General features: G+C 35.3%; 1 protein-coding gene across 2 annotated transcripts in view; it reads right to left on the bottom strand.

Annotated features, from left to right (window-relative positions):
* Positions 1 to 3,415: 3,415 nt before the first annotated feature.
* LOC117332715 (squamous cell carcinoma antigen recognized by T-cells 3-like) overlaps positions 3,416 to 27,303 on the bottom strand; it is a 45,128-nt gene continuing 21,240 nt past the window's right edge. Inside the window, exons 16-23 of one of the 2 annotated variants that reach the window (XM_033891723.1) lie at positions 26,878 to 27,022; positions 24,917 to 25,050; positions 24,277 to 24,360; positions 23,770 to 23,874; positions 23,254 to 23,343; positions 6,674 to 6,757; positions 6,293 to 6,456; positions 3,416 to 4,680 (exon numbers count right to left, since the gene is read on the bottom strand). In XM_033891723.1, the coding sequence (XP_033747614.1) occupies positions 4,485 to 4,680; positions 6,293 to 6,456; positions 6,674 to 6,757; positions 23,254 to 23,343; positions 23,770 to 23,874; positions 24,277 to 24,360; positions 24,917 to 25,050; positions 26,878 to 27,022 (1,002 nt within the window). In that variant the 3' untranslated portion in view covers positions 3,416 to 4,484. Of the gene's footprint in view, positions 4,681 to 6,292; positions 6,457 to 6,673; positions 6,758 to 23,253; positions 23,344 to 23,769; positions 23,875 to 24,276; positions 24,361 to 24,916; positions 25,051 to 26,829; positions 27,023 to 27,303 lie in introns of both variants that reach the window. The other variant, XM_033891722.1, reaches the window with a different exon arrangement.

The raw sequence follows: 27,303 nt of genomic DNA, 5'->3' as shown, positions 1-27,303 counted from the left end.
AAAGATCACATGAAATTTTACAAAGTACACTAAATATGAATGATTTTTTTTCCGCATACTGTATATGAAATATTCATGGTGTATGACATCGTCGGAAACCCACGGTTGATTGCACTACGCTACACTTAGCCCGAGTTTTCTCTGGCCCTGTCACCACCTACACCAGACATGGTGACAGGGCCAGAGAAAACTCGGGCTACGCTACACTACACTACACTTAGGGTAGTGCAATCGACCGTGGTTTTCCGACGATGGGGGGGTGTAAATGTTTGTGTTTTTCGTGGTTGATCAGGAACCTTGAAAATTGAAACCACGCATAAAGTTTAAATTTTAAACCACTGCTTGTTGATATGAATCACACACGAAAGTTTGTGACACTATCTAAATAACATGAAACCACGAAAGAAAGAACCCACGAATATTTCACGATATCCAGTATCTCGAGTGTTGGGTAACACAAAATTACGTTTCTCATACAGCATCTTATCCGTGTGTCTTTTGACGTTCGTTTCACTACATGATGTGTTCATAATAGTTTTTGGATACAAAGAAACAAGAATATAATATTGATACACCGCTGAGAAGCGTGCCAGATTTTAAACTACACATGATTTCCAACTGTTTCTGAAATGTACATGCATTACAACAGCCTGCACGTGAACACATGGAGATGGTTATCTTGGCATAGACAACTTCTTATCTGTATATATACAACACTTATCATCGACATCATTCCAAACACTTTTCCGTGAATTTTTGTGTCTAATAACATTGAGTCATGCTCAAGATATGATTTCTTCTATTATAAAAAAAATAAGCATACTAAATATTGGTAAAGCAATACATGTCACCAGAGACCTATATACTAATGATGTCACCTACCGCCCACGCTAGCTATTACACTGTAACGATTTATAATAATAATGCCCTTCTAGTGCTAATTTGGGAAAATGAAATATACACAGATAATTTTGAACCAATTTTAATGTATGTAATATTACAAAGAAATTGTAATGTAAGTGTTAGGATAGAGGAATTTTCTAAAATGGAATTGGAATTTTCTTAAAATAGTAACGGTGACCTTGACCTTACAACCCTGAATCTAAAACTCATTCAAGATAATATTTATAACAGTGTGAAGTTGGATTAAAATAACCAGATGAATAATTTATCAAATTCCTTTAAAAGTGTGTGAAATTTGATCAAAATCCTTAAAGAAATGAAATGCCAAATGGTGGCCATGACCTTTTCACAGCAACCCTGATACTCAAACTTGTCCGGGATATTTAAGGTCCTTTACAATTGTGTGAATTTTGAATAAAATTCCTCAAGAAATGAAACTGCTAGAGTTTTAATCTGAACTTTCTAAAAATGGCAACAGTGACCTTGACCTTGATGCAACAACCCAGAAACTTGAACATGTCCAATATATCATTGGCCTATATAACAGTGTGATATTTGATCAAATTTCCTTAAGAATGAAGCACTAGAGGGCTGATAAGGATTTCTCAAAATAGTTACTGTGACCTTGACCTTGCCCCAACTACCCTGATATTGTCCTTCAAAATTGACCATGAGGTTATAGGAGAAGTTTCTCTCAAATCTGGTGTCCATAAAAACCAACCAATCTCTGATTAAAAGGATAATAATAAGACCAGTTGCTCTAACAGTAAACAAATATTTATTTCATCAGATCTGAATACTGACACAATTGTTGATTAAAACATCATATTTTTTTCCTCAAATATTCACAAAAATGAATTATCTATTATAAAAGATACAGTAAGTGCTGTAAAGATTCACACTTACAGATACACCATATGATGGTGTTAACATCAAGATATTTTCTGTACCTGGCTTAGGTAAACAAAATCACTTTTTTTTTTCAGTTTCTCTTAACAATGATTCAAAACTGAACAGAGTCATCGTAGCATAGGAAGGGAAAGATGAAATAAACATACACAGTTCTAAGGACATATTCATGACGAAACCACAATTACAAAACAGTATAACAGTTGCTGCAACTTCATCAGCTGAAAAATGATAAAATAACTTAAAGCAAACCACAATTACAGATTTTACATCTATAAAGACTGCATTTGTTGCTACATAGGAATCTTTCGTGTGGGTGTCTACAAAGAATGAGTAAAAAATATTTTCCTCTCATGGTTCAACCAATAGGCGGCACACCTGTGTTGGCATGACAGGCACGAGCAGTTGTTAAGCTGGCAAGTCAGTTCAGGGCAACACAAAGATCAGGACGAACGACTGGAATTTTTCTTCAATTTTCTACGATACAAATATACCACGAAAACAGATATTTTGTTAAAATGTTGAAAATACTTGCCGCTGTGATGTGAACAGCCTATTGGTGTTTCATTTACATACGTGTTTGTTAATGAGTATACCTGGTAAAAAACAGAATGTTGCCCGATTTTGTTCGAATCAAGTCAACACTCAATGTGTCAAGACATGCTCGTGTTGGGAATTGATATAAAACTAGAAAATGTCTGCAAGACATAAATGCCCCCGCTGCCACTTGACACCCCGAAACACAGTTTGGTGAGGATTACAACAGCAGTTCCAGAGATTAGCTAGTTACATTGCATGTGGACAGGACAGGACGTGATGGGATGGGACGGGACGGGAGGTGATGGGATGGGACGGGGCGGGAGGTGATGGGATGGGACGGGGCGGGAGGTGATGGGATGGGATGGGACGGGAGGTGATGGGATGGGGCGGGGCAGGGCGGGACAGAACGGGAGGTGATGGGATGGGACGGGAGGTGATGGGATGGGACGGTGATGGGATGGGACGGGGCAGGAGGTGACGGGACGGGACGGGGCAGGAGGTGACGGGACGGGACGGGACAGAACAGACCAGGAATGGGGTTATGGTGGGGGCATAAACAAAGTCTTTATTACTCATACTGTAAGTTACTTTGAATGCAAAACTTATAACTTCAGCAATTCAGGAAAAATACAAAGAATTATATATTTCTAGTTGAATGAAAATTTAGGTAAAATATGCAGTAATGTAGAAATTTTGTACAGTAAAATACTGTTATACTGTTAAAGTATAATGTGTTGGAGTTCAATATAACATTTAAACCCATACCTTGGGCACTTTCCTTAATTGTGGTCATAATGGCTTGATCAATTCGACTTCTCACCAGAGACGTTCATTTATAAAGTATGAATGGATCTACAGGTCCTATATTGCCTTCTGAGAAACCTTAACAAAAACATTGAAGGCTTGAATTTGCAGGTCTGTCGAGATTTCTGCCATTTAAAAAACTGACAAAGCAGTTTGTCTGCATAAACAAAAAGGCCCCTCCTCATGTAACTGTTGTTTGTATACTCCCAAAAGTGCAGGAAGCACTTAGCAAAGCCAGAAACTTGAAAAAAAAAATTAATGACAATAAAATCTATTGTTAAATTAAAGCTATACTTTTACTGCATAACTGTATGATAGTCATATTTAGCTTTCTCTAGGTTTATAGCCAGATATCAATCTATGTGTCTGATTAGTCTTCTGTGTAAAGACAAGCTCAATACAGCAAGTAGACTGACTATACATTCAGACATTGACACACTCATCATTCATTACATTTATCTTTAAATACTTGCATGTCCATAACTTGGAAATATTAAAGAAATCAAACAACAGATTGCCTTTCATGTTGTCTTTCATCGTTCCATTTCCATGGCAACACACATTTTCCATATCTGGTAGTACTTATGTTTTTGAATTTTCCCCATGAAATCTTTTGTACTATTACATTATTTTTTCTGAAACATCTTTTTCCTGCAGTGATTGTGTATACACAAAAAACAGTTGGTCATTTCTACTCAAATGTTAGTAGAATTTGATTAGTCACTCACATGAATGTGTATACATTTACCGGTCAATTAATTTCTGATGTGGTCAGAAAATGGTCACTCGATCACTGTAAGACCACCAGTCATCTCATTTCTACTGTGGTCAAACAACACTCACTCAATATACAATATAGTTATACAGTCTACAGTCAACTCATTTCTGTGGTCAACCAATTGTGGCCCATTGTAGCTGTACAGCTATCGGCCATCTCATTTCTGTGGTCAACCAATTGTGGCCCATTGCAGCTGTACAGCTATCGGCCATCTCATTTCTGTGGTCAACTAATTGTGGCCCATTGTAGCTGTACAGCTATCGGCCATCTCATTTCTGTGGTCAACCAATTGTGGCCCATTGTAGCCTTACAGCTATCGGTCATCTCATTTCTGTGGTCAACCAATTGTGGCCCATTGTAGCTGTACAGCTATCGGTCATCTCATTTCTGATGTGGTCAAAACATGGTCTTTACTGCAATTGTATGGCTACCGGCCATTTCATTTTCACTGTGGTCAACCACCAGTCATCTCACTTTGGCAGCTCTATGTCCACCGGTCATTCCTAAAACCCTCAAGTAGTCCCACTTCGACTAGATTCCACTAGTTATTTCATTTCTTTAACAACATATTTCTGAAGTCTGCATTGCTCATTCTTGAGGTACTCTGACTATTTGTATTTTCCCCATTACTCTCTGTTTTGTTAGCACTGTTTTGATTGGTTGAGGTCTTCACTGGTCCACCACTCACAGGAGCTTTCTTTACTGATCTGGGCAGCAACATAAGCTGTGTCCGTGCCTTGCCTCGCCTGTAAAACAAAATGAAAAAGAAGGAATAATTTATTGATCAGAAACATAAATGGCATAAAATAAGTTCATAATCCTCTATTTTTGCTGCACAATTTTCTGATCTAATGAAACTACCCCATAACAAAAACTACTTTCACTTTCACTTTAAAATAGAAAAGCTTTTAGATTACAAAGATTCAAATCAGACAGAAATATTCGGAGCAGGAATTTGTTGATTTCTTATGTGTACAAGGTAGTCCATCTTCGCTAGCCAAGGCTTCTGATTACGTTACACTACACGAACCCTTGGCGGATATAGTCGTGTTTAAACTGTCGCGCCCTGGAATCCCAGGGCACCCAATCAAATCGCGTTTTACGTGCAGGCTTGGTTTCGCAGTAAACAAAAATTGCGTCACCCAGTACAGAGCTACAATGTGGACTATGTCATGGCATTTTACCTTTATACAGAGACGAACTATCTTTAGGGAAACATTCGCAGTGTTTGATCAATCTATTTAAGTCATTGATCACATATCTCATCAAAATGACACAAGCCTCCATGTGTGTTTGTAAACATCTCGGGTGAAGTAAATCGGTAACGCTCGTTTTAATTGGTCAAAAATTTCATGCGTAAAGAGTGGTAATTTTGAATCTCCGCTAGAGGGCCAGAACTGACACCTATATCCGCCAAGGGTTCGTGTAGTGTAACGTAATCAGAAGCCTTGGCTAGCGAAGATGATGGTAGTCAGGTAAGGCAGAAGTCAGATAACAGTGGTTAAAAATCGATTATAAAATACTGGATTCAAGTCATATTCCTGTATCACTTTGGTACCAACCACCACAGAAGTTGACAACACAGAATCAAGATGTCCTTTTCCATCTTTGTCTGATTCAAGGACAAGAGGTCAAGCTGTACCTTCGATATACTGAGAATCAGAATAGAGACAATCTAGTCTTTGTTGGGTTTGATCTTAGCTTTTTGTTGAAAGACAGAAATTTGTCTCAACTAATGACCAAAAAAACCAGCACATCAAGAAGGACTAATTTGTAAGTGTTCGAACGCAAGGAGAACTTGGTAGACACCTGGTCAATGTGTGGTGAATGATCTTTTTCATTGTAACATGAATGTGCCTTTCTTAAATTTTTAAGGACACAGTTTGGTCTTCAGGGTCTTCGTCTGAGTGTGATTGGGGATTAAGATAGAATTGAAATGATTGAAATTAACAAAAAAATAACTTATATATAAACATTCATATTAGAGAAGAATTAAAATTAAATCTATATACATGTATGTAGAACTGAAATGTTTATAGATGAATATACATTGATTAAATAGCAGTCTGGTTTATTTTATTTAACGTCCTATTAAAAGCTAGGGTCATTTAAGAACGTGCCAGGTTTTGGAGATGGAGGAAAGCCGGAATACCCAGTGAAAAACCACAGATCTACGGTCAGTACCAGGCAACTGTGGCAACTGTGGCGCAACCCAGAGGTGGAGGGCTAGTGATAAAGTGTGAGGCCACCTTAATCACTCGGCCACCGCAGCCAAATATTTAAAGGAAACTTATATTATGGTAATAGAAAGAAAATTATATTTATTATTTTTCTAAGCTATACATATATAGAGCATACATTTCTGTCTCTTTTTTGCCCGAGCCAAGTGTAGGAGTGTACACTGGATCCTCACGCTCACTCAGTGGCGTTTTACGACTCGGAGGGTTGCTGATGCTGACGGAGATGGTGTGGTCGCCGATGAGCATTCCATCTGTCTTTACCACAGCTTGTACTGCATCTTGCTGTGAATAGTTAGAATAAGGACATCAAAACAAAATCATGTATCATGTATTTATTTTGGTAACCTTTTCATGTGATAATAATTCAATAAAATTGACAAACAGACATTTTCTTTTGATGAAAAATAACATCTTAGATGTATGATAAACATAAAATTTCAAAACAAAATAGTTTATGCTGAAAATATCGATCTAAAATAGTGTCTTAAGCTAAACCTACCTCATCCATATATTCAACATAAGCCAGTCCCTTGGGGGCTCCACTCTTGTATGTGACTATTCTCACGTCTTTCAACTGGCCATGCTGTAAAAAACAAAACAAAAACAACTCACTACTTTGGCCTTCACAAAGTCCTGAATTCATCCCCTATTTCTAGAGGAAAATTCCTACTTTTAAATTTATCCCCTATTTCTAGAGTAGGACATTCCTACATGTAAATTCTCTCCAACTCCCTTTATTTCAGTAGTGTGAAAGGACAATTGGAATCCAGTTATGTTATACACCCACACATAGCTTTACTGTAAGGATTTGATAAAACTGCATCTATCCTCAAATAAGCCCACTCTCCTCGCGTAAAAGTTTAGTACTGTATTTATCCCCAAATAAGCCCACTCTCCTGGTGTAAAAGTTTAGTACTGTATTTATCCCCAAATAAGCCCCCTCTCCTAGTGTAAATGTTTGATTTTCGGAGAACCACTATTAGCTTGCCTTTTTTTAATTGATGAGTCTGCAAAAATTAAATAAGGGAGTTTATTTGTGGGCAGGGGCTTATTTGTGGATAATTAATGGTCATATGAAAAAGACAATATGAAATTATACAATGTAGGCTTCTATGTACTTTTTGTTCTATTTATTGGTTGTCAATAGCGACATATTCAGTTCTGATGACTTTTATAAATCTGCCTACTTTTGAAATGAGAGAATAAAACCAGAACAAGTACCTTATGTCTGGACAAAATCAGAATACTTTAATAAATGATTTCAACTGAAAGAAAGATGAAACAGAAATATTTCTTTTATCCTAAGTACACAATCACCACTGAACCCAAAGTTGTTATGACATCTGACAGAAAAACAAGAAATTTTAAGAGCCGAAGTGGAATACAAGAGCTCAAGTGACTTTGTTAGAGTCACGATCACATGTAGTAATGTGTATGTAATACCAAGCAGGACAAACATCCTGTCTACTAAAACTAGGAATGTAAATTCCAAAAGTATCTTTCTGGCTGAAACATATATAATTGCCTTGTCATACCATTCAAAATCTCCCCATCAAATCATAGCATTAATTTCATTGTATTAAAATGTTAAAGAAAAAAAATAAAGGTTTGCTGTATCAAAAGAATGGTGATATAACCAGTTTTTATTTAAAAACAGTAAAGGAAGATTTTATTGTATCAAAATGACGACAGTATAACAAGGTTTTACTTTATCAAATTAATGACAGTATAACAAGGTTTTACTGTATCAAAATAACATCAATATAACAAGGTTTTACTTTATTAAAATGACGGCAGTAGAACAAGGTTTTACTGTGACAAAATAACGGCAGTATAACAAGTTTTACTTTATCAAAATGACGGCAGTATAACAAGGTTTTACTGTGACAAAATAATGGCAGTATAACAAGGTTTTACTTTATCAAAATAACGACAGTATAACAAGGTTTTACTGTGACAAAATAACGACAGTATAACAAGGTTTTACTGTGACAAAATAATGGCAGTATAACAAGGTTTTACTGTGACAAAATAACGACAGTATAACAAGGTTTTACTTTAACAAAATAATGGCAGTATAACAAGGTTTTACTTTATCAAAATGACAGTATAACAAGGTTTTTACTGTGACAAAATAACGGCAGTATAACAAGGTTTTACTTTATCAAAATAATGGCAGTATAACAAGGTTTTACTTTATCAAAATGACGGCAGTATAACAAGGTTTTACTGTGACAAAATAATGGCATTATAACAGGGTTTTACGGTGTCAAAATAACGACAGCAAGTTTTACTGTATCAAGATAATGGCAGTATAACAAGGTTTTACTGTATCAAAATAACAACAGTATAACAAGGTTTTTACTGTGACAAAATAACGGCAGTATAACAAGGTTTTACTTTATTAAAATAACGACAGTATAACAAGGTTTTACTGTGTCAAAATGACGGCAGTACAACAAGGTTTTACTTTATCAAAATAACAGCAGTATAACAAGGTTTTACTTTATTAAAATAACGACAGTATAACAAGGTTTTACTGTATCAAAATAACGACAGTATAACAAGGTTTTACTGTATCAAAATAACGACAGTATAACAAGGTTTTTACTGTGACACAATAATGGCAGTATAAGAAGGTTTTACTTTATCAAAATGACGGCAGTAGAACAAGGTTTTTACTGTGACAAAATAACGACAGTATAACACGGTTTTACTTTATCAAAATGACGGCAGTAGAACAAGGTTTTACTGTGACAAAATAACGGCAGTATAACAAGGTTTTACTGTGACAAAATAATGGCAGTATAACAAGGTTTTACTGTATCAAAATGACAGTATAACAAGGTTTTTACTGTGACAAAATAACGGCAGTATAACAAGGTTTTACTGTATCAAAATGACGACAGTATAACAAGGTTTTTACTGTATCAAAATGACGGCAGTATAACAGGGTTTTACTGTGTCAAAATAATGGCAGTATCAGAAGGTTTTACTGTATCAAAATAACAGCAGAATAACACGGTTTTACTTTATCAAAATAACAGTAGTATAACAAGGTTTTACTGTATCAAAATAACAACAGTATAGCAAGGTTTTTACTGTATCAAAATAACAAAAGTATAACAAGGTTTTACTGTATCAAAATAACAACAGTATAACAAGGTTTTACTTTATCAAAATAATGGCAGTATAACAAGGTTTTTACTTTATCAAAATGACGGCAGTAAAACAAGGATTTACTGTGACAAAATAACGACAGTATAACAAGGTTTTACTGTGACAAAATAACGGCAGTATAACAAGGTTTTACTTGATTAAAATAACGACAGTATAACAAGGTTTTAGTGTGTCAAAATAATGGCAGTAGAACAAGGTTTTACTTTATCAAAATAACAGCAGTATAACAAGGTTTTACTTTATTAAAATAACGACAGTATAACAAGGTTTTACTGTATCAAAATAACGACAGTATAACAAGGTTTTACTGTATCAAAATAACGACAGTATAACAAGGTTTTTACTGTGACAAATTAATGACAGTATAAGAAGGTTTTACTTTATCAAAATGACGGCAGTAGAACAAGGTTTTAACTGTGACAAAATAACGACAGTATAACACGGTTTTACTTTATCAAAATGACGGCAGTAGAACAAGGTTTTTACTGTGACAAAATAACGGCAGTATAACAAGGTTTTACTGTGACAAAATAATGGCAGTATAACAAGGTTTTTACTGTGACAAAATAACGGCAGTATAACAAGTTTTAATTTATCAAAATGACGGCAGTAGAACAAGGTTTTACTGTATCAAAATAACAACAGTATAACAAGGTTTTACTGTGTCAAAATAACGACAGTATAACAAGGTTTTACTGTATCAAAATGACGGCAGTAGAACAAGGTTTTACTGTATCAAAATAACAACAGTATAACAAGGTTTTACTGTGTCAAAATAACGGCAGTATAACAAGGTTTTACTTTATCAAAATAATGGCAGTACAACAAGGTTTTAATGTATCAAAATGACGGCAGTATAACAAGGTTTTACTGTGACAAAATAACGGCAATATAACGAGATTTTTACTGTATCAAAATAGCGACAGTATAACAAGTTTTACTTTATCAAAATGACGGCAGTATAACAAGGTTTTAGTGTGTCAAAATGACGGCAGTAGAACAAGGTTTTACTTTATCAAAATAACAGCAGTATAACAAGGTTTTACTTTATTAAAATAACGACAGTATAACAAGGTTTTACTGTATCAAAATAACGACAGTATAACAAGGTTTTACTGTATCAAAATAACGACAGTATAACAAGGTTTTTACTGTGACAAATTAATGACAGTATAAGAAGGTTTTACTTTATCAAAATGACGGCAGTAGAACAAGGTTTTTACTGTGACAAAATAACGACAGTATAACACGGTTTTACTTTATCAAAATGACGGCAGTAGAACAAGGTTTTTACTGTGACAAAATAACGGCAGTATAACAAGGTTTTACTGTGACAAAATAATGGCAGTATAACAAGGTTTTTACTGTGACAAAATAACGGCAGTATAACAAGTTTTAATTTATCAAAATGACGGCAGTAGAACAAGGTTTTACTGTGACAAAATAACGGCAATATAACGAGATTTTTACTGTATCAAAATAGCGACAGTATAACAAGTTTTACTTTATCAAAATGACGTCAGTATAACAAGGTTTTTACTTCATCAAAATAACGACAGTATAACAGGTTTTTACTTTATCAAAATGACGGCAGTATAACAAGGTTTTTACTGTGACAAAATAACGACAGTATAACAAGGTTTTTACTTTATCAAAATAACGACAGTATAACAAGGTTTGTACTTTATCAAAATGACGGCTGTGACAAAATAACGACAGTATAACAAGGTTTTACTGTGACAAAATAACGGCAGTATAACAAGGTTTTACTGTGTCAAAATGACGGCAGTAGAACAAGGTTTTTACTGTGACAAAATAACAGTAGTATAACAAGGTTTTACTGTGACAAAATAATGGCAATATAACGAGGTTTTTACTGTATCTAAATAATGGCAGTATAACAAGGTTTTAAACAGCAGTACAACAAGGTTTTACTGTATCAAAATAGCGACAGTATAACAAAGTTTTACTGTATCAAAATAGCGACAGTATAACAAGTTTTACTTTATCAAAATGACGGCAGTAGAACAAGGTTTTTACTGTATCAAAATAACAACAGTATAACAAGGTTTTACTGTGTCAAAATAACGGCAGTATAACAAGGTTTTACTTTATCAAAATAATGGCAGTACAACAAGGTTTTAATGTATCAAAATGACGGCAGTATAACAAGGTTTTACTGTGACAAAATAACGGCAATATAACGAGATTTTTACTGTATCAAAATAGCGACAGTATAACAAGTTTTACTTTATCAAAATGACGGCAGTATAACAAGGTTTTAGTGTGTCAAAATGACGGCAGTAGAACAAGGTTTTACTTTATCAAAATAACAGCAGTATAACAAGGTTTTACTTTATTAAAATAACGACAGTATAACAAGGTTTTACTGTATCAAAATAACGACAGTATAACAAGGTTTTACTGTATCAAAATAACGACAGTATAACAAGGTTTTTACTGTGACAAATTAATGACAGTATAAGAAGGTTTTACTTTATCAAAATGACGGCAGTAGAACAAGGTTTTTACTGTGACAAAATAACGACAGTATAACACGGTTTTACTTTATCAAAATGACGGCAGTAGAACAAGGTTTTTACTGTGACAAAATAACGGCAGTATAACAAGGTTTTACTGTGACAAAATAATGGCAGTATAACAAGGTTTTTACTGTGACAAAATAACGGCAGTATAACAAGTTTTAATTTATCAAAATGACGGCAGTAGAACAAGGTTTTACTGTATCAAAATAACAACAGTATAACAAGGTTTTACTGTGTCAAAATAACGACAGTATAACAAGGTTTTACTGTATCAAAATGACGGCAGTAGAACAAGGTTTTACTGTATCAAAATAACAACAGTATAACAAGGTTTTACTGTGTCAAAATAACGGCAGTATAACAAGGTTTTACTTTATCAAAATAATGGCAGTACAACAAGGTTTTAATGTATCAAAATGACGGCAGTATAACAAGGTTTTACTGTGACAAAATAACGGCAATATAACGAGATTTTTACTGTATCAAAATAGCGACAGTATAACAAGATTTTACTGTATCAAAATGACGTCAGTATAACAAGGTTTTTACTTCATCAAAATAACGACAGTATAAACAGGTTTTTACTGTATCAAAATGACGGCAGTATAACAAGGTTTTTACTGTGACAAAATAACGACAGTATAACAAGGTTTTTACTTTATCAAAATAACGACAGTATAACAAGGTTTGTACTTTATCAAAATGACGGCTGTGACAAAATAACGACAGTATAACAAGGTTTTACTGTGACAAAATAACGGCAGTATAACAAGGTTTTACTTTATTAAAATAACGACAGTATAACAAGGTTTTACTGTGTCAAAATGACGGCAGTAGAACAAGGTTTTTACTGTGACAAAATAACAGTAGTATAACAAGGTTTTACTGTGACAAAATAATGGCAATATAACGAGGTTTTTACTGTATCTAAATAATGGCAGTATAACAAGGTTTTAAACAGCAGTACAACAAGGTTTTACTGTATCAAAATAGCGACAGTATAACAAAGTTTTACTGTATCAAAATAGCGACAGTATAACAAGTTTTACTTTATCAAAATGACGGCAGTAGAACAAGGTTTTACTGTGACAAAATAATGGCAGTATAACAAGATTTTACTGTATCCAAATGACGTCAATATAACAAGGTTTTTACTGTATCAAAATAACGACAGTATAACAAGGTTTTACTTTATCAAAATGACGGCAGTAGAACAAGGTTTTACTGTGACAAAATAACGGCAGTATAACAAGGTTTTACTGTATCAAAATAGCGACAGTATAACAAAGTTTTACTGTATCAAAATAGCGACAGTATAACAAGTTTTACTTTATCAAAATGACGGCAGTAGAACAAGGTTTTACTGTGACAAAATAATGGCATTATAACAAGTTATACTTTATCAAAATGACGGCAGTAGAACAAGGTTTTTACTGTGACAAAATGACGGCAGTATTACAAGGTTTTACTTTATCAAAATAATGGCAGTATAACAAGGTTTTACTGTATCAAAATAATGGCAGTACAACAAGGTTTTTACTTATTAAAATAACGACAATATAACAAGGCTTAACTCAGCCATAAACTAGAAAATGTTTGTAAGACATAAATGCCCACGCTACCACTTGACACTCTAAAACAGTCTAGTGTCCAGGATCGCATCGCCAGTTCCTGAGATTACCTAGTTACATTGTATCGGGATGGGATGGGAGGGGACATGATAGACATGGGTAACACTATATGCCCTCATATTTCACGGTGGGGGTATTATAGAGAGTATACATTTAAATATATTTTCACTTTACATCATTGGTAGAAAAAGTTCAAGCAGAAACATAATTCTTGGTGGCAGATGTATAATTCTTGGAAGCAGATACATAATTCTTAGAGGCAGATGTATAATTCTTGGAAGCAGATGTATAATTCTTGAAGGCAGATGTATAATTCTTGGTGGCAGATGTATAATTCTTGGTGGCAGATGTATAATTCTTGGAGGCAGATGTATAATTCTTGGGGGCAGGATTTTTAAATCCCAGTATGCTGAGTCAGGATACTATTGGTGATGTCACTACTGGTGTCATATTACTACTGTACTGATGATGTCACTACTGGTGATGTCACTACTGGTGATGTCACTACTGTACTGATGATGTCACTGTGATGTCATTACTGTACTGATGATGTCACTGTGATGTCACTACTGGTGATGTCACTGTGATGTCAATACTGTACTGGTGATGTCACTACTAGTGATGTCACTGTGATGTCACTACTGTACTGGTGATGTCACTGTGATGTCACTACTGTACTGATGATGTCACTGTGATGTCACTACTGTACTGATGATGTCACTGTAATGTCACTACTGTACTGGTGATGTCACTACTGTACTGGTGATGTCACTGTGATGTCAATACTGTACTGGTGATGTCACTATGATGTCACTGTGATGTCACTACTGGTGATGTCACTACTGTACTGGTGATGTCACTACTGTACTGGTGATGTCACTACTGGTGATGTCACTACTGTACTGGTGATGTCACTGTGATGTCACTGTGATGTCACTACTGGTGATGTCACTACTGTACTGGTGATGTCACTACTGTACTGGTGATGTCACTGTGATGTCACTGTGATGTCACTACTGGTGATGTCACTACTGTACTGGTGGTGTCTCTACTGTATGTCCCTAAGTCCTCTCATGTACAGTCAAGTGACTATGATGTTAAAATAGACACACATCCGTGTTAACTTGTTCAGGGATGTTGTTCTTCCTTCCCATGTACCAGGATGTATAATATCTACAGTATATCCTGGTAAGATATTGCAAATCATTTTTCTGTGATTTTTCAAATTCCCACTAGAGTCAGACAAGCCTCCAATTTTTGGTCCTACTGTTTTGTGAAAAGCTTTTAAATAATCATGTTTGTATATTGGATAAATATCACATACAGTAAAACTCGGACAAGTTTAAGTCGACGGAACCAAGCAAAATATTCTACTTATCCGATGGTTCTACTTATCCGTGTCCGATTTTATACGGAGACAAAATACCCGAGTACCATCGGCTGTATGCCGAACACATGCTTGATAACATGGTCGAAAATAAGCATTATTGTGCATGGTTACAGATCAAAAGAAAAGTCAGACACGTGGTTTACACTCAGAGTCGTTCACATTACAGCATAATATTCTACGAAAATGATAAATACATTATAAGATTATAAATGTATCTATTGTACTCACATTATTTCTCTTAAAATCTGTTTATATTGTTTTACAATTAAACAATAAACAGTTCAGGAAAATTTCATCGACCGTACACGTGCAGATTTTGTAAAAGATGAAGGCCGTGGTCACTGTTTATCGGCTGCATGATTGTGCATTGCCACAATGTTTTGTACAGAATAAAAGATCTCGCATATTATTGTTACTCTTGTATCTGTGTATTCAGAATTTAGGCATAGATCAATAAATAATTGACAGACACATATTTTTACTGTGCATTTTTCAGGTGGAAGATATGTAAATTAATTTTCGTAACTTAAACCTTTGTTTTGTAACTGGCAGACGTATCCACTGTCCAAGTGACACAAATGCCCTAGATGCTCCTCCAGGAGATGTTCGGAACCTTTTATTGTTATTAAAATAAATAAATAAAGAGGTAGGTGTCCTCATGACTTTTCAGAAAATGTCATTAAACGATTGACCAATAATTGTTGCCTAAATAAATTACCAGTTGGCCTGGTATAAATTTCTTTTGAGGTGAAATCAATTTAATTTGCACCCAAGAGACTGTCATTTACAGAGCACCGTGCTACTTTATATACCAAGAGATTCTACTTTGCTATACTTTTTTCTGTGATTTTATAAAATCTCCACTAGATTCAGACAAATCTATCTAATCGTGGCTCTAGTTTTTATTTATGGAGTCTGGAAATAATAAACTGACCATAATCTAATCAGAACTTAACCTGAACATTATCATTAATCAATCAAATACCAAATTACAGCTCCATCAAAGTGTAAATGAGCAGAAACAATATTTACTGACAGAATAACAGCCAAGGGTCACCCTATATGCCCCAACCAGAAAATAGCAAGAACATACAAAATAACAAAGATTAGCTTACATGTATATACCTACCAGTCACTCTAGTACTTTTTTTTCATTTCGGATAACCAAGATTTCGAAAAAAAAAAAAAAAAAAATGTTTAAAGAGCTTTCAACCATGAATTAAAAATGTTCAGTAGTGTTTAGCTGGATACACCCATTTTCTTGTTAATAAAAGTGTTCAAAATTAAATGATCCTGGTTTTCCCCTATCCATTTCGTTTATCTATTGCACTACATTAACCTTGCACTACAACACCACTTGGAGCATATATGTGTATGTAACAGTACGGATCGTGGGTCCTAGCTAGCTGACTGAACTTCTAATGTTGAGTACAAATGAACTCAACATGAACACTAACAGTAATTCAATTCATCATTACTGTTAAGATTTTTCAATTAATTGGTTTGGTTAATTTAGTTCAACGTCCTATTAACAGCTAGGGTCATTTAAGGACATGCCAGGTTTTGGGAGGTGGAGGGAAGCCGGAATACCTGGAAAAAAAACCCACCGGCCTACGGTCGCAGTACCAGGCAATTCAACTTCCCTATGTGGGTGTAGAACTCACGACCCAGAAGTGGAGGACTGGTGATGAAGTGTCAGGACACCTTAACCACCGAGACCACTTAACAATGAGACATTTACTAACATTAACACTTGAAAGGCAAAAGAAATACAACATACTGAACTGCAGTTATTCAACAAACTTTACTTCTATAATTTATCACCTTTGCACCAGATGTTCCTTGTAGTTTTGAGACTGCCTTTTAATGTTTTATATCTTCATTATTATATAGATAAATTTGATTATCTTTCACCTCAGTTGTAGGGGGCCGCGGTGGCCGAGTGGTTAAGGTGTACCGACACTTTAACACTAGCCCTCCACCACTGGGTTGCGAGTTCGAAACCTACGTGGGGCAGTTGCCAGTTACTGACCGTAGGCCGGTGGTTTTTCTCCGGGTACTCCGGCTTTCCCCCACCTCCAAAACCTGGCACGTCCTTAAATGACCCTGGCTGTTAATAGGACGTTAAACAAAAACAAACCAAAACAAACCAATCACCTCAGTTGTAATTCTATTTTGAAATTTTGAAAACCCACAAGACAAATGAGCTATTTTTCATACACCCAGCCTTAAGTTTTATCAATACTCCTTTCTCAAAATTTTCCATACAAAATCATTACAGAATTTAAGGAAGATTCCTTAACTTAGATTTTCCCCTAAAATTACACAATGTGTTCCTATGGCAGATTTTAAGTTGCAGAGTTTCCAGAACACTAATGAAACTGGGGCCAGAATAACAGGGGCTCGGTTTCAGGATTTTGAGTAACATATGACATCAGTAACAACCAAAACACTATAAATTAAAGAGGCATATTCCTTTGTTCGGACATCAGAAACATGCACAATTTAAGACTAGTGTTTGTGCCTACAAGTATTGAAATATCACCGAAATGTACAGGGAAAATGCGTATCATATATTAATACTGTATGTCTTTGCGGTAATAAGTGATAGTTTGGGTTGAATTAAGAATTTTCAGGACTTAATGCTCCAAGAATTTTGGTTTATCTTGAGAGTAAAACTGCCGTATTAATGTAAAGATTATAACTTTTATTACTTGGAAAAAAATTCATCTTTTCCAGCAAGATTAATTTTGACAACCTAAACTTTATTCAAATGAAGGAATGCCCCTTTAAGTATTCATATACCGTATTTGACCTAATAAGGGCGCAGGGCGCTGGTAATTGACAGTGGCAGAATACATGTACCCATGCAAGGCTGTGGAAACGGTAAAATATTCAGTCATAAAAATATTCCAAATGAAGATATCTATTCATTATCATATATTAAGCTTAAACATCACTTGAATATTCCTGCATGTATAAACTTGTAAACCATGCCAGCTGCGGTCTTTAGACCAGAGAACGTGTGTTCCACCATTTATGTTCAAATGGAACTCTTTTGTGTTCTATTTATAGAGACAGGTGATTTCCCAGATCATATCAGACATCGTTTTCTTTGACCTAATAATTGATTTACAATGTCATTTACTAGCTTTCTGTTCTGAACAAAAGTTATTTATCAACTAGAATGACGTCTTTTACTTTATCTTCAAATAAAGAGTGTAAGTTATTATTTGTATGTGTGTTTAGTTTCGGGTGCTCTTTGCACTGACATGTCATCTGTGTGTGTAGGAATAGACAAAATGTGGCAAAAACTTGTGTTCTAGTTACTTAATTTGCTGAAGAAAATAGAAAATATAAAGTAGCAAAACTTTTCACATGAATTATTACCTTTGAACACCATTTTGACACTCAGTCAAAAATTTATTTCCTTGAAAAAAGGTAGGGGCGCCCTTATTAGGTCAAATACGGTATATTTTGAAACATTATAAAAATCAGGGTTATCGATATATAAAAACGTTTCACAATATATTTGAAATACTTAATTCAGTGTTGTGGTTGTTATATGATGTACACTTAAAATGTTACTTAAAATCCTGAAACCGAGCCCGTGGCCAGAATGATAATGTAGTACATACACTGTTACCGATATTACACCAGACATTGCAAGCTAGTGTCAAACAAGAGGCCCAATGGGCCTTGGCCTATATCACTCAGTTTCTATTACAAAAATTCAACACCGAATTAATACCCATGTCTGTGTACCCTTGATCAGTTGGTACGTATGCAAGTTGATGGTACCAGATTTCGGGCTCCTTCCAAAATCAAGCTGATGGCCAAGGCACCAAGTTTCGCGCTTATTCCTGATTGGCTGTTGAACTGAAGCTACAAGTGTACTTATATATATACCCTGATTGTCTGTACATGTACCGGTACATTGATTGTGTGCATGCACCAAGTCCAGCAAATACCACAATAGGGGTGATGAGGCCAGGTTACTGTCAAAACACAGATGATTTCTGTTATCTGCAGAGTTTGTCAAGTAAATATACAGGACAAAGCAATATATAGTGTTGCTTGCATTTCCCAAGCATATATGGGTAACTGAAATCCACAGTAGCTGTTCCGTCGATTTGTGAAATTTTGCCGTCCGTTGATAATCAAGAATATGTTCCCTTTTCCAGCTTTTGTAACGATCACTTTGCTGACTATTTTTCGTTGATCATGCAAGAGACTATTTGTTTTGGCTGTGTTGGTTTGGTTGGTTTTTCTGTTGTTTTTCTGTTACTATTACAGTAAAACCACAGACTTATCTAACTGTCCAAGTCTGTGGTAGAATGTAGCTGATCAATTACACTGTACCTCGTGGTTAAATAAAAATTGCACATCAAAATTCCATTTACCCAAAAATTACATGTTCAATAACATAATCATTGACAGCATTCACTAATAATTTCATGTATATTGTACATATGCAAGACTACACACTTGTGTTTTTCTAACGAATCAGAAAGCATGAGTTTATTGTGCGGACGAATATATTCACGAGTGCGCGGAGCGCACGAGTGAATATATACGTCCGCGCAATAAACGAATCACATACCTTTAGTATTTTGTAGAGGTCAAACTTTAAAAAATTTTAACACTGATGGTTTTCGCAAATATCGGGAACTTTTCAGTTCGCCTCGTCTTTCAGAAACTGGTTTGAACTTGTTTTAGCAACACCCGTCACCGGTACTTCACCCGCAAGTCATGTAGAGAAAAAAAACAGAGCAGATTTTTGTCATATACTTTCTCAGTGATATTTAACTGGTAAAACAAATAATCCACAAGATACACACACATTTCTAATACATTTTGTGGTAACAATTACTATTTTAAATGATTGGCAACAATAAATGGTTAAATAAGAAACATTCACAAAAAGTATAAGTAAATTCTCCCAACTCGCGATATCGCTGCATTATGTCACTGACACACAAAAACTCAAAATTTCCCGCGGTGTAACTTCAGTCATCAGAATCGGAGTCGGGCAGCTGTGCTATGCGTCTGTACTTACGAGGAGGTGACATGCTGCGAGATGTGGTATTTTTTGACTGGGATGATATTTGAAAGGAGATATTGAAAGTTCCTCCACGGATATTTGCACCAGAAAAACATTCCCGTCACAAGATTTTGCACCTCTCTCTCACGAGGACAAGTTGTGACGGCTGGTAGGTTTTGACTGTGTGATGTTTCCGCCATTGGCCTACGTGATACTGTGGATGTTACACTGGATGATATAGCAGACTTCTTCATGTTTTGAAGAGTTTCGCACATTTCACGTTGTTGGTTAAAGAGGCTTGCCCGCAGAGAGATCAGAAAAATTGGCTAATAGAAAAAGATTTTTTACACATGACAGATTGTTGGAATTGTTGAGTTTTTCATTTTATTTTCCTTATAAAACGCTGAAAAGTGATATTAAAACCTCATTTTTTAAATATTATTTATTTAATCGCAACCCGCAATAAGTCCCCGCTATAAAGTGGAGTCTAATTTGATTGACACATCAAAGAAACAAGCACGTGCACAGTGCCGCACAGTGATAACTTCAAAGGCAGCGGCAATTTACAAAGAAGATTTGACGTTATATTCCATACATTTCCCTCTCAGGTTGAGTTTTAAAACGTCTTTTTAATACATATTCTGTAATTGTTTTCAAGAAATAAAGTCGGAAAGCCTCTAATTTTGTCACATAGAAACGTGTACTGAAGTTTATTTAGTGATCGGAGATGTGCCGTTTACCGGTCTGTCTGCGGGTAAGCCTCTTTAAAGGAAGCTACGGCATAGTTATTTACACTATTTACGTTTTTGTGACCAGATAATTGCATAATAGTCGTAGGAGCAACGCCGGAATGGAGGAGTTTTGTACACAGTGTTTTTCTCAAGGATTGGTTTGTTTTTTTCCCAGTAAGACCGGCGTTACTTGCCATTGTTTTCATCATTACACCGAGTTTGTTTCTTCCAACTGGCTGGTTTTTGAACCACTTTCCACCAGTGCTGTTCTGATTGCAGCGATATAAAATGGAGACTCCGGTGTATTCATGGCCTGAGGACGGTGCTTGGCGTACAATTTGTAGGCTTCGATTGGACATCGCCACTTAATTTCAGGATTTTGAAACTGTTTCGGATTAAATGATCTTACGTGAGTACTGTTTAAGCCTCTTGTTTTTGTTGTTCTTTCGTTAAATTCTAGGTATTCTGACCCATTTTCATCTCTTTTTAATTCTATGTCTCCCCATTTCAATTGTCTGTTCTCATCACATCCTCTGAACCCCAAAAGTTTAGTGTTATTGAACCATACTGTGTTCAGCAAAGCATGTGGGTTGTCGTGACCAAGCTGACCGCATTCCCACAACATTTCCTCCTCGTTTTCACTGACAGGTTGCGCTTTATTGGGTCGGTTCCCAAGCCCTTTCTGTTTTAACTCTTTTCGTCGGGATTGAAGTACCTGTCGACTTGTGCTGAATAAATCTGAGGTTAGAATGTTGACAAGTTAACCCTCAGATAGCGGTTGATGCCCCTGTGAAAGCTGGTTAGGGTATCAGGTTCATAATTAGAACCATCATTCTTCTGAAGAGAAAGAAAAAACCCACCAATGTATGTATCTAGTTCAAATGGCAGAATCTGAAGAACGTCCCTGCTGTCATACCTAGGACGAGACTGAATCCACTCTTGAAATCTTTTAATTCATCCCTCAGTTTTCTTAACAGTATTTTCATTTCTTTTACTCATTATATAATTTCTCAAATCGGAGACACCGGAAGTATACGTACAGGATGGAATCACGTCAGCGTCGTCTATTTCAGATGAAACATGGGGTTCAGCCTCAGGGATGGGGTCAGAGGGAGGGGGAGCGCACGGTGTGATGGTTGATGAATGTGAATTGGGCCCCATTCCATTCCCGGATATTGCCATTTAATTACACATACCTCCAGCTTCATGAATACTGGATTCATCACTTATGTCTGAATCCATCAGCAGATCATGCAAGATGTCAAAATTTCCAGCAAATGCCATTGTAAACAAACACTCTCAGGCTTCCGTAGCAGACGACAACTTGCTGCTATATTTACTGCCAACTTTATTTCTCTTTCTCAAATGTTTATTTAGAAAGCCTAAGTAACGTCCATAACTCCGGAATTTTAATTAAAAAATATTTTTATGCTTCATATTTTTTTTTAAATCTCAAACTTTAAAAACTATCCAATAATATTTACCAATGCAATACCCGGATATGTTACGTGTCCAATGACAAGGGGATTTCCATAAAAAAATAGTTCCGGCTAGAAGGTAAATACAACATTCCATATTGCACATGTGCAATACAGACCGTTGTATTTCATGGTCTGGAAATTGCTTGTATTACTATAATAAGATACAACAGGTATGTGATAAATACTAATATGTTACATCATATTGACATTTTTTAGTGATATTTGCATACCAATAACAATTAACTGAGTGCTTAAATATACATGACCCGACACAAGGGCACAGGTAACATGCCATATATCTGTACCATGTATGACAGATTAATTAAACTCATTCCTCTGATTTAATTCTTTATTTTTTGTGAGAACTTGAAATCAGAAAAGTGCTCTTTTAGTTCCCACGAGACAAGAGTGTACAATCAAAATCTTCATGGCTCGGATATTTTTCAATATATTAATTATTACTGACACAAGTAATTTTATTCAGAATTCTTAAAGAGACTATACAAAGACATTTAACCTTTGCCATGTCAAACAATAGCCTATACACATAGGTACGTGAATACCAACTTATTGCTCCTCATTATTCTGTCAATTCTCCAGATTTTGACCACAATGACTGTACATTTGTATGTTATGGTCAGATAGTAACATATCTTCTGTGATGCCACTTACTTGTTTAATGTTTTAAGATATTTTCTGACGACCCCTGTATAATGTTGTCAATTAACAGAAACTGACGTCGCGCAGATTGCAAACAATTACTGAAAGGTCTATGCCCGCTTACTTTCTGAGGTTGTAGAAGAGCCAATGGCAGGCCATTCCAAATATCATCGGTAGCTTCAGAATCACTTACCGAGGAAAACTCTAGTCTCAACATTTGTAGGAAGTTGTCAATCTAGAATTTTCCAATAGCACTGCACCAGCAGTAACCTTCATAATTTAATACTGGTATAAATAATCCCCACCCTCCTTTCAAGTTGGTTAATATTGCAATATTCAGGTTAATAAATATCCATATTCACCTCGGCTAAAGTCAACAATTGTATAATATTAGTCCTGTCAATACATTTACTTACCGCCCCAAACATGACATGCAGAGCATCCTTAGTACAGGTAAAGGGGAGACCACTCACAAAAAGCTTGTTCCTCTCCATATTGGTAGAATACTGTAAAGACCAATTTATGAATGGAATCATTTTTGATGTCAGACTTCATCACTGCATATATGTAGTAACATGGTTTGTACAGGTCTACATAAAGATTTTTTTCTTTTCAAACATTTTTCATATTTTCAAGTACTTTTCAAATGCAATTTAATATTTTTTCAAACACATTTCTATTTTACTTCTGTATGCATTAACATTAGTTACAAAAAAAAAAAAAATCTTGATTTAAATATTTGATAGTCCTTCCTTGAAATTGTCAAAAAAGCTTTTGGGTAGACACAAAAAATATATATGGGTTAGAGGAAACACAGATATATTTGTTCTTAAGCATAAGACAAAACACACAGATATATTTGTTCTTAAGCATAAGACAAAACATTATAATTGTATCCTGTGTAACCGTTTTCTTCCTGTATAAGTACTCACCCTAAACTGAGCCTTGTTTTTGCCCTTCTCCTCATACTTTGAGACATACATGGGACGATTCTCTACCAGTTTCCTGTCAAGCTTGATGGCATTCATGGCACCAAACTAGAATAGGAGCATCACAAACAGATTAAAAGACAAATATTGAAAATTCATTAAATGAATTTATGTAATTTAATATTGAAAATTCATTAAATAATTATGAAAAGTTTAGAGACAATCATATCCACACTGACATAATCATGTAATTACAAATTAGTATCACAGCTACGTTTAGTAGAGTAGTTCTTCAATTCTATGGACAAACCTAGTTTGTATATCTTTTTAAATGTGACATTTCAGGCATAAAACTGAAGATGTTGATATAGGCCTTGAATGTGTTTCTCAAGGCCTCCTATAAAGTAAAATTAACATCACTAGGTCTGTCTTTATTCAGAAATGAAAACATTGAGCAAAAATTTGGACTGTGAGGAACCAGATTGGCCACAATGGCAATTATGTCTTTACCTCATCTTTAAACTCTATGTAGGCAAAGCCTTTGGATTTCCCTTTAAAGTTCTTTGCAATTCTAATATCTGTCAACTCTCCACACTGAAAGTAAAAACAATCATTGATTCAGAGATAAGATTCTGATACAGGGACGATAGAAAAATTGATGCGCTGATTTGCAAGAGGTATGTTGACAATGTATTCATCCAACAAAAGGCCCATTCCCAGGTAACATTCCAGCCCATATCTATTGTAGTTCAGACAAATACCAATTTTTTTTTTATTATTTTACTGCCCTGTCATATGTCATATATTCAAGAGATCAAATTCAAATAGAAAATAAAGCAGTAAATAAAGCAAAAAAAGTCTATATATAGTAATAGTGACCTCATTTTTAACCCCTGCAACTTCTACAAGAAGTACATATAAATTGCCAAATTTCATGCCTTTTGTGTACACCCAGGGATAAACAGTCTTGTTTCTAAATACGTCCTTAGATACAATGACCAGGGCATCTTGATTTTTTTTTCATTATCAATGTTAAGCTTTTTAAATTGCACTGTCAGCCTTAAGCAATATGTAAAACATACCAACAACACACTATTAAACATCTTTTCTAAATCTGTCCAAAGCAGATCTCATTATTCATAGTTCTTACTTGAGCAAATATTTCTCCAAGTTTCTCCTCGCCAATAGAAAAATCAAGGTTACTGACGAAGGCTGTCCTGTTCTGTGCGGCAGGGTCCGTGGCAAAGTCACCCTCCCCAACATGTTGTCCTGTAGTACCGGTCTCTGTGTGATGAATATCAAATCTGATTTTTAATCATATAAACTGAATGCAATGTTAAGTTTTACGACAGGATAATGGATTATTTTTTAACTTTTCCGCCTTTCGTCAATTAGATGGTTCATCAAGTTTTATAATGCATCAAATATTTGCAGTCACAGCCTGAATATATATTTTTGGGGAAATTGCATGAAAATAGCACCAATACAAATCTGAATTATGTAATCAGCTGTTATTACCATTATAATACAATTGGTTTATCTAGGTTAATTATAAATCATTATTTCTGTATTTATCTTCAATTAGATAAGCCCCCTTTCCTCCTGTATGAGTCTAGTACTGTATTTATCCTCAAACAAGCCCCTTCCCCTAGTGTAAAAGTTTAGTATTGGTTTAGTATTGTATTTATCCTCAAATAAGCCCCTTCCGTTAAACATTTAGTATCATATTTATCCTCAAACAAGCCCCCTTCCCTAGTTTAAGAGTTTAATTTAAATACTGTATTACTGGTTATTTTCGCCCTTGAGCAACACAAAAGATATTCGCCCTGTTTTAAATTCGCCCTAAACTACTTTTATGAAATGTCTTTTCCTCGTTTGCAATCGGAAAATTCTGTTCAAAATTCTCTATACAGTTGCACTCAGAACACTCGGGAGTTATCGAGTTCGTCTATTTTCTTTTCTTTGTATATATATCCCGCTGAGGTGTGAAATGCGATCAGGTTTGAAATATACAACGTTTACCTGTGTTCAGAGTTTCTTTTAGCCCCTATTGATTCAAATAGTATCAGGTATGCATGGGCATGATTTTAAGCAAACACGATGACAGGTAAGTTCACCGTGCCGTGACTAATTACTGACCAGTGTTTTCTCTTATTCACTTGTACATTGATGGAAGCCACAAGCGACGGGGAACTCATAATTTTGTTTGTTTTTGTTTAACGTCCTATTAACAGCCAGGGTCATTTAAGGACGTGCCAGGTTTGGAGGTGGAGGAAAGCCGGAGTGCCCGGAGAAAAACCAACGGCCTACGGTCAGTACCTGGCAACTGCCCCACGTAGGTTTCGAACTCGCAACCCAGAGGTGGAGGGCTAGTGATAAAGTGTCGGGACACCTTAACCACTCGGCCACCGCGGCGGGAACTCATAAAATCAGCCTTCACAATGACAAGAATTGGATGCTATTTAGTGTGCATCATTTATAAAGTTTTAAAGTTTCTTAGTATTTATAGATTTTTAAATCAAATATACTAAACCTAGTACACTATCTTAGCCCATTTTCTCGATTTAACTCAACGTGATGTTTCAAATTTACTAGATCTAGATTTGGATATAGATTTTATTTGACATGTATAGATTGAAATGAGACAATGAATTACTTTAGAAATTTAGTGTAAATATATATATATATATAACACCTGTTGCTTGTGATGTTATAGAATAAAACACACTTGAAAAGCACAGGGGTATGTTTTGGTTCTGATTACAATTGGCCTTTGTACGATGACTTGTAAATTCTTCAATTCAGCTTGAAATTTTCGCCGTCATCTTAAATTCGGCCTATCATCAAAGGGCGAAAATGGCAAAAATTAAACGGGGATGAAAATTACCAAGTATACAGTAGTATTTTTGTTTGGGAAGGGCTTATTAGTGAACCACTTTCAGCTTTATGCTATTGTATTTAAAATGGATAATTCTGTAAAAATAATCTAGGGGCTTATTTGTTGACAGGGTCTAATTACTTGCTGAGTTTTAACAGTCCTAACCTACATATTTCAAAACATACCCAATTTTACTTTTTTTGCAGGCGACTCTGAGGTATTGTTGGATTGACCTTTGAACCCTGGTGGAGGTCCTGCAGAACTAGTCTTTGGCCCCTTGTAGCCAGGTGGTGGGCCTTGGGATCCAGATTTCAGCCCCTTGTAGCCTGGTGGTGGTGGAACCTTGAAATCATCCGTCTGTTCTTGTGTTTCTTCTAACTGTGAGGCAAAGAGGAAAAAATAACAGTTTCAAACGATACCCGGAGTTCTAATCAATTCAAAATCATTGAGTTAGATTGAAAATTTTGAAAATATTTGTTAAAGATAAACTACACACACTTTTCTATTGCTTTAGCATATGGTAGCAGGTGACATAGAAATCTATTGGTCTATAGATTGGTATGGTGAAATTCAATCCCTTTAATTTTGAAAAAGATTTTTTTTAATCTATAGAAAATCTCAACTAGAGGAATAATAATCTTTTTAAATTAGATATTATT

The sequence above is a fragment of the Pecten maximus genome, chromosome 8 (genome assembly GCF_902652985.1).
Source record: "Pecten maximus chromosome 8, xPecMax1.1, whole genome shotgun sequence".
In the NCBI taxonomy this organism is placed as follows: Eukaryota; Metazoa; Mollusca; class Bivalvia; order Pectinida; family Pectinidae; genus Pecten; species Pecten maximus.
This window is presented reverse-complemented; position numbering and strand designations above follow the sequence as displayed.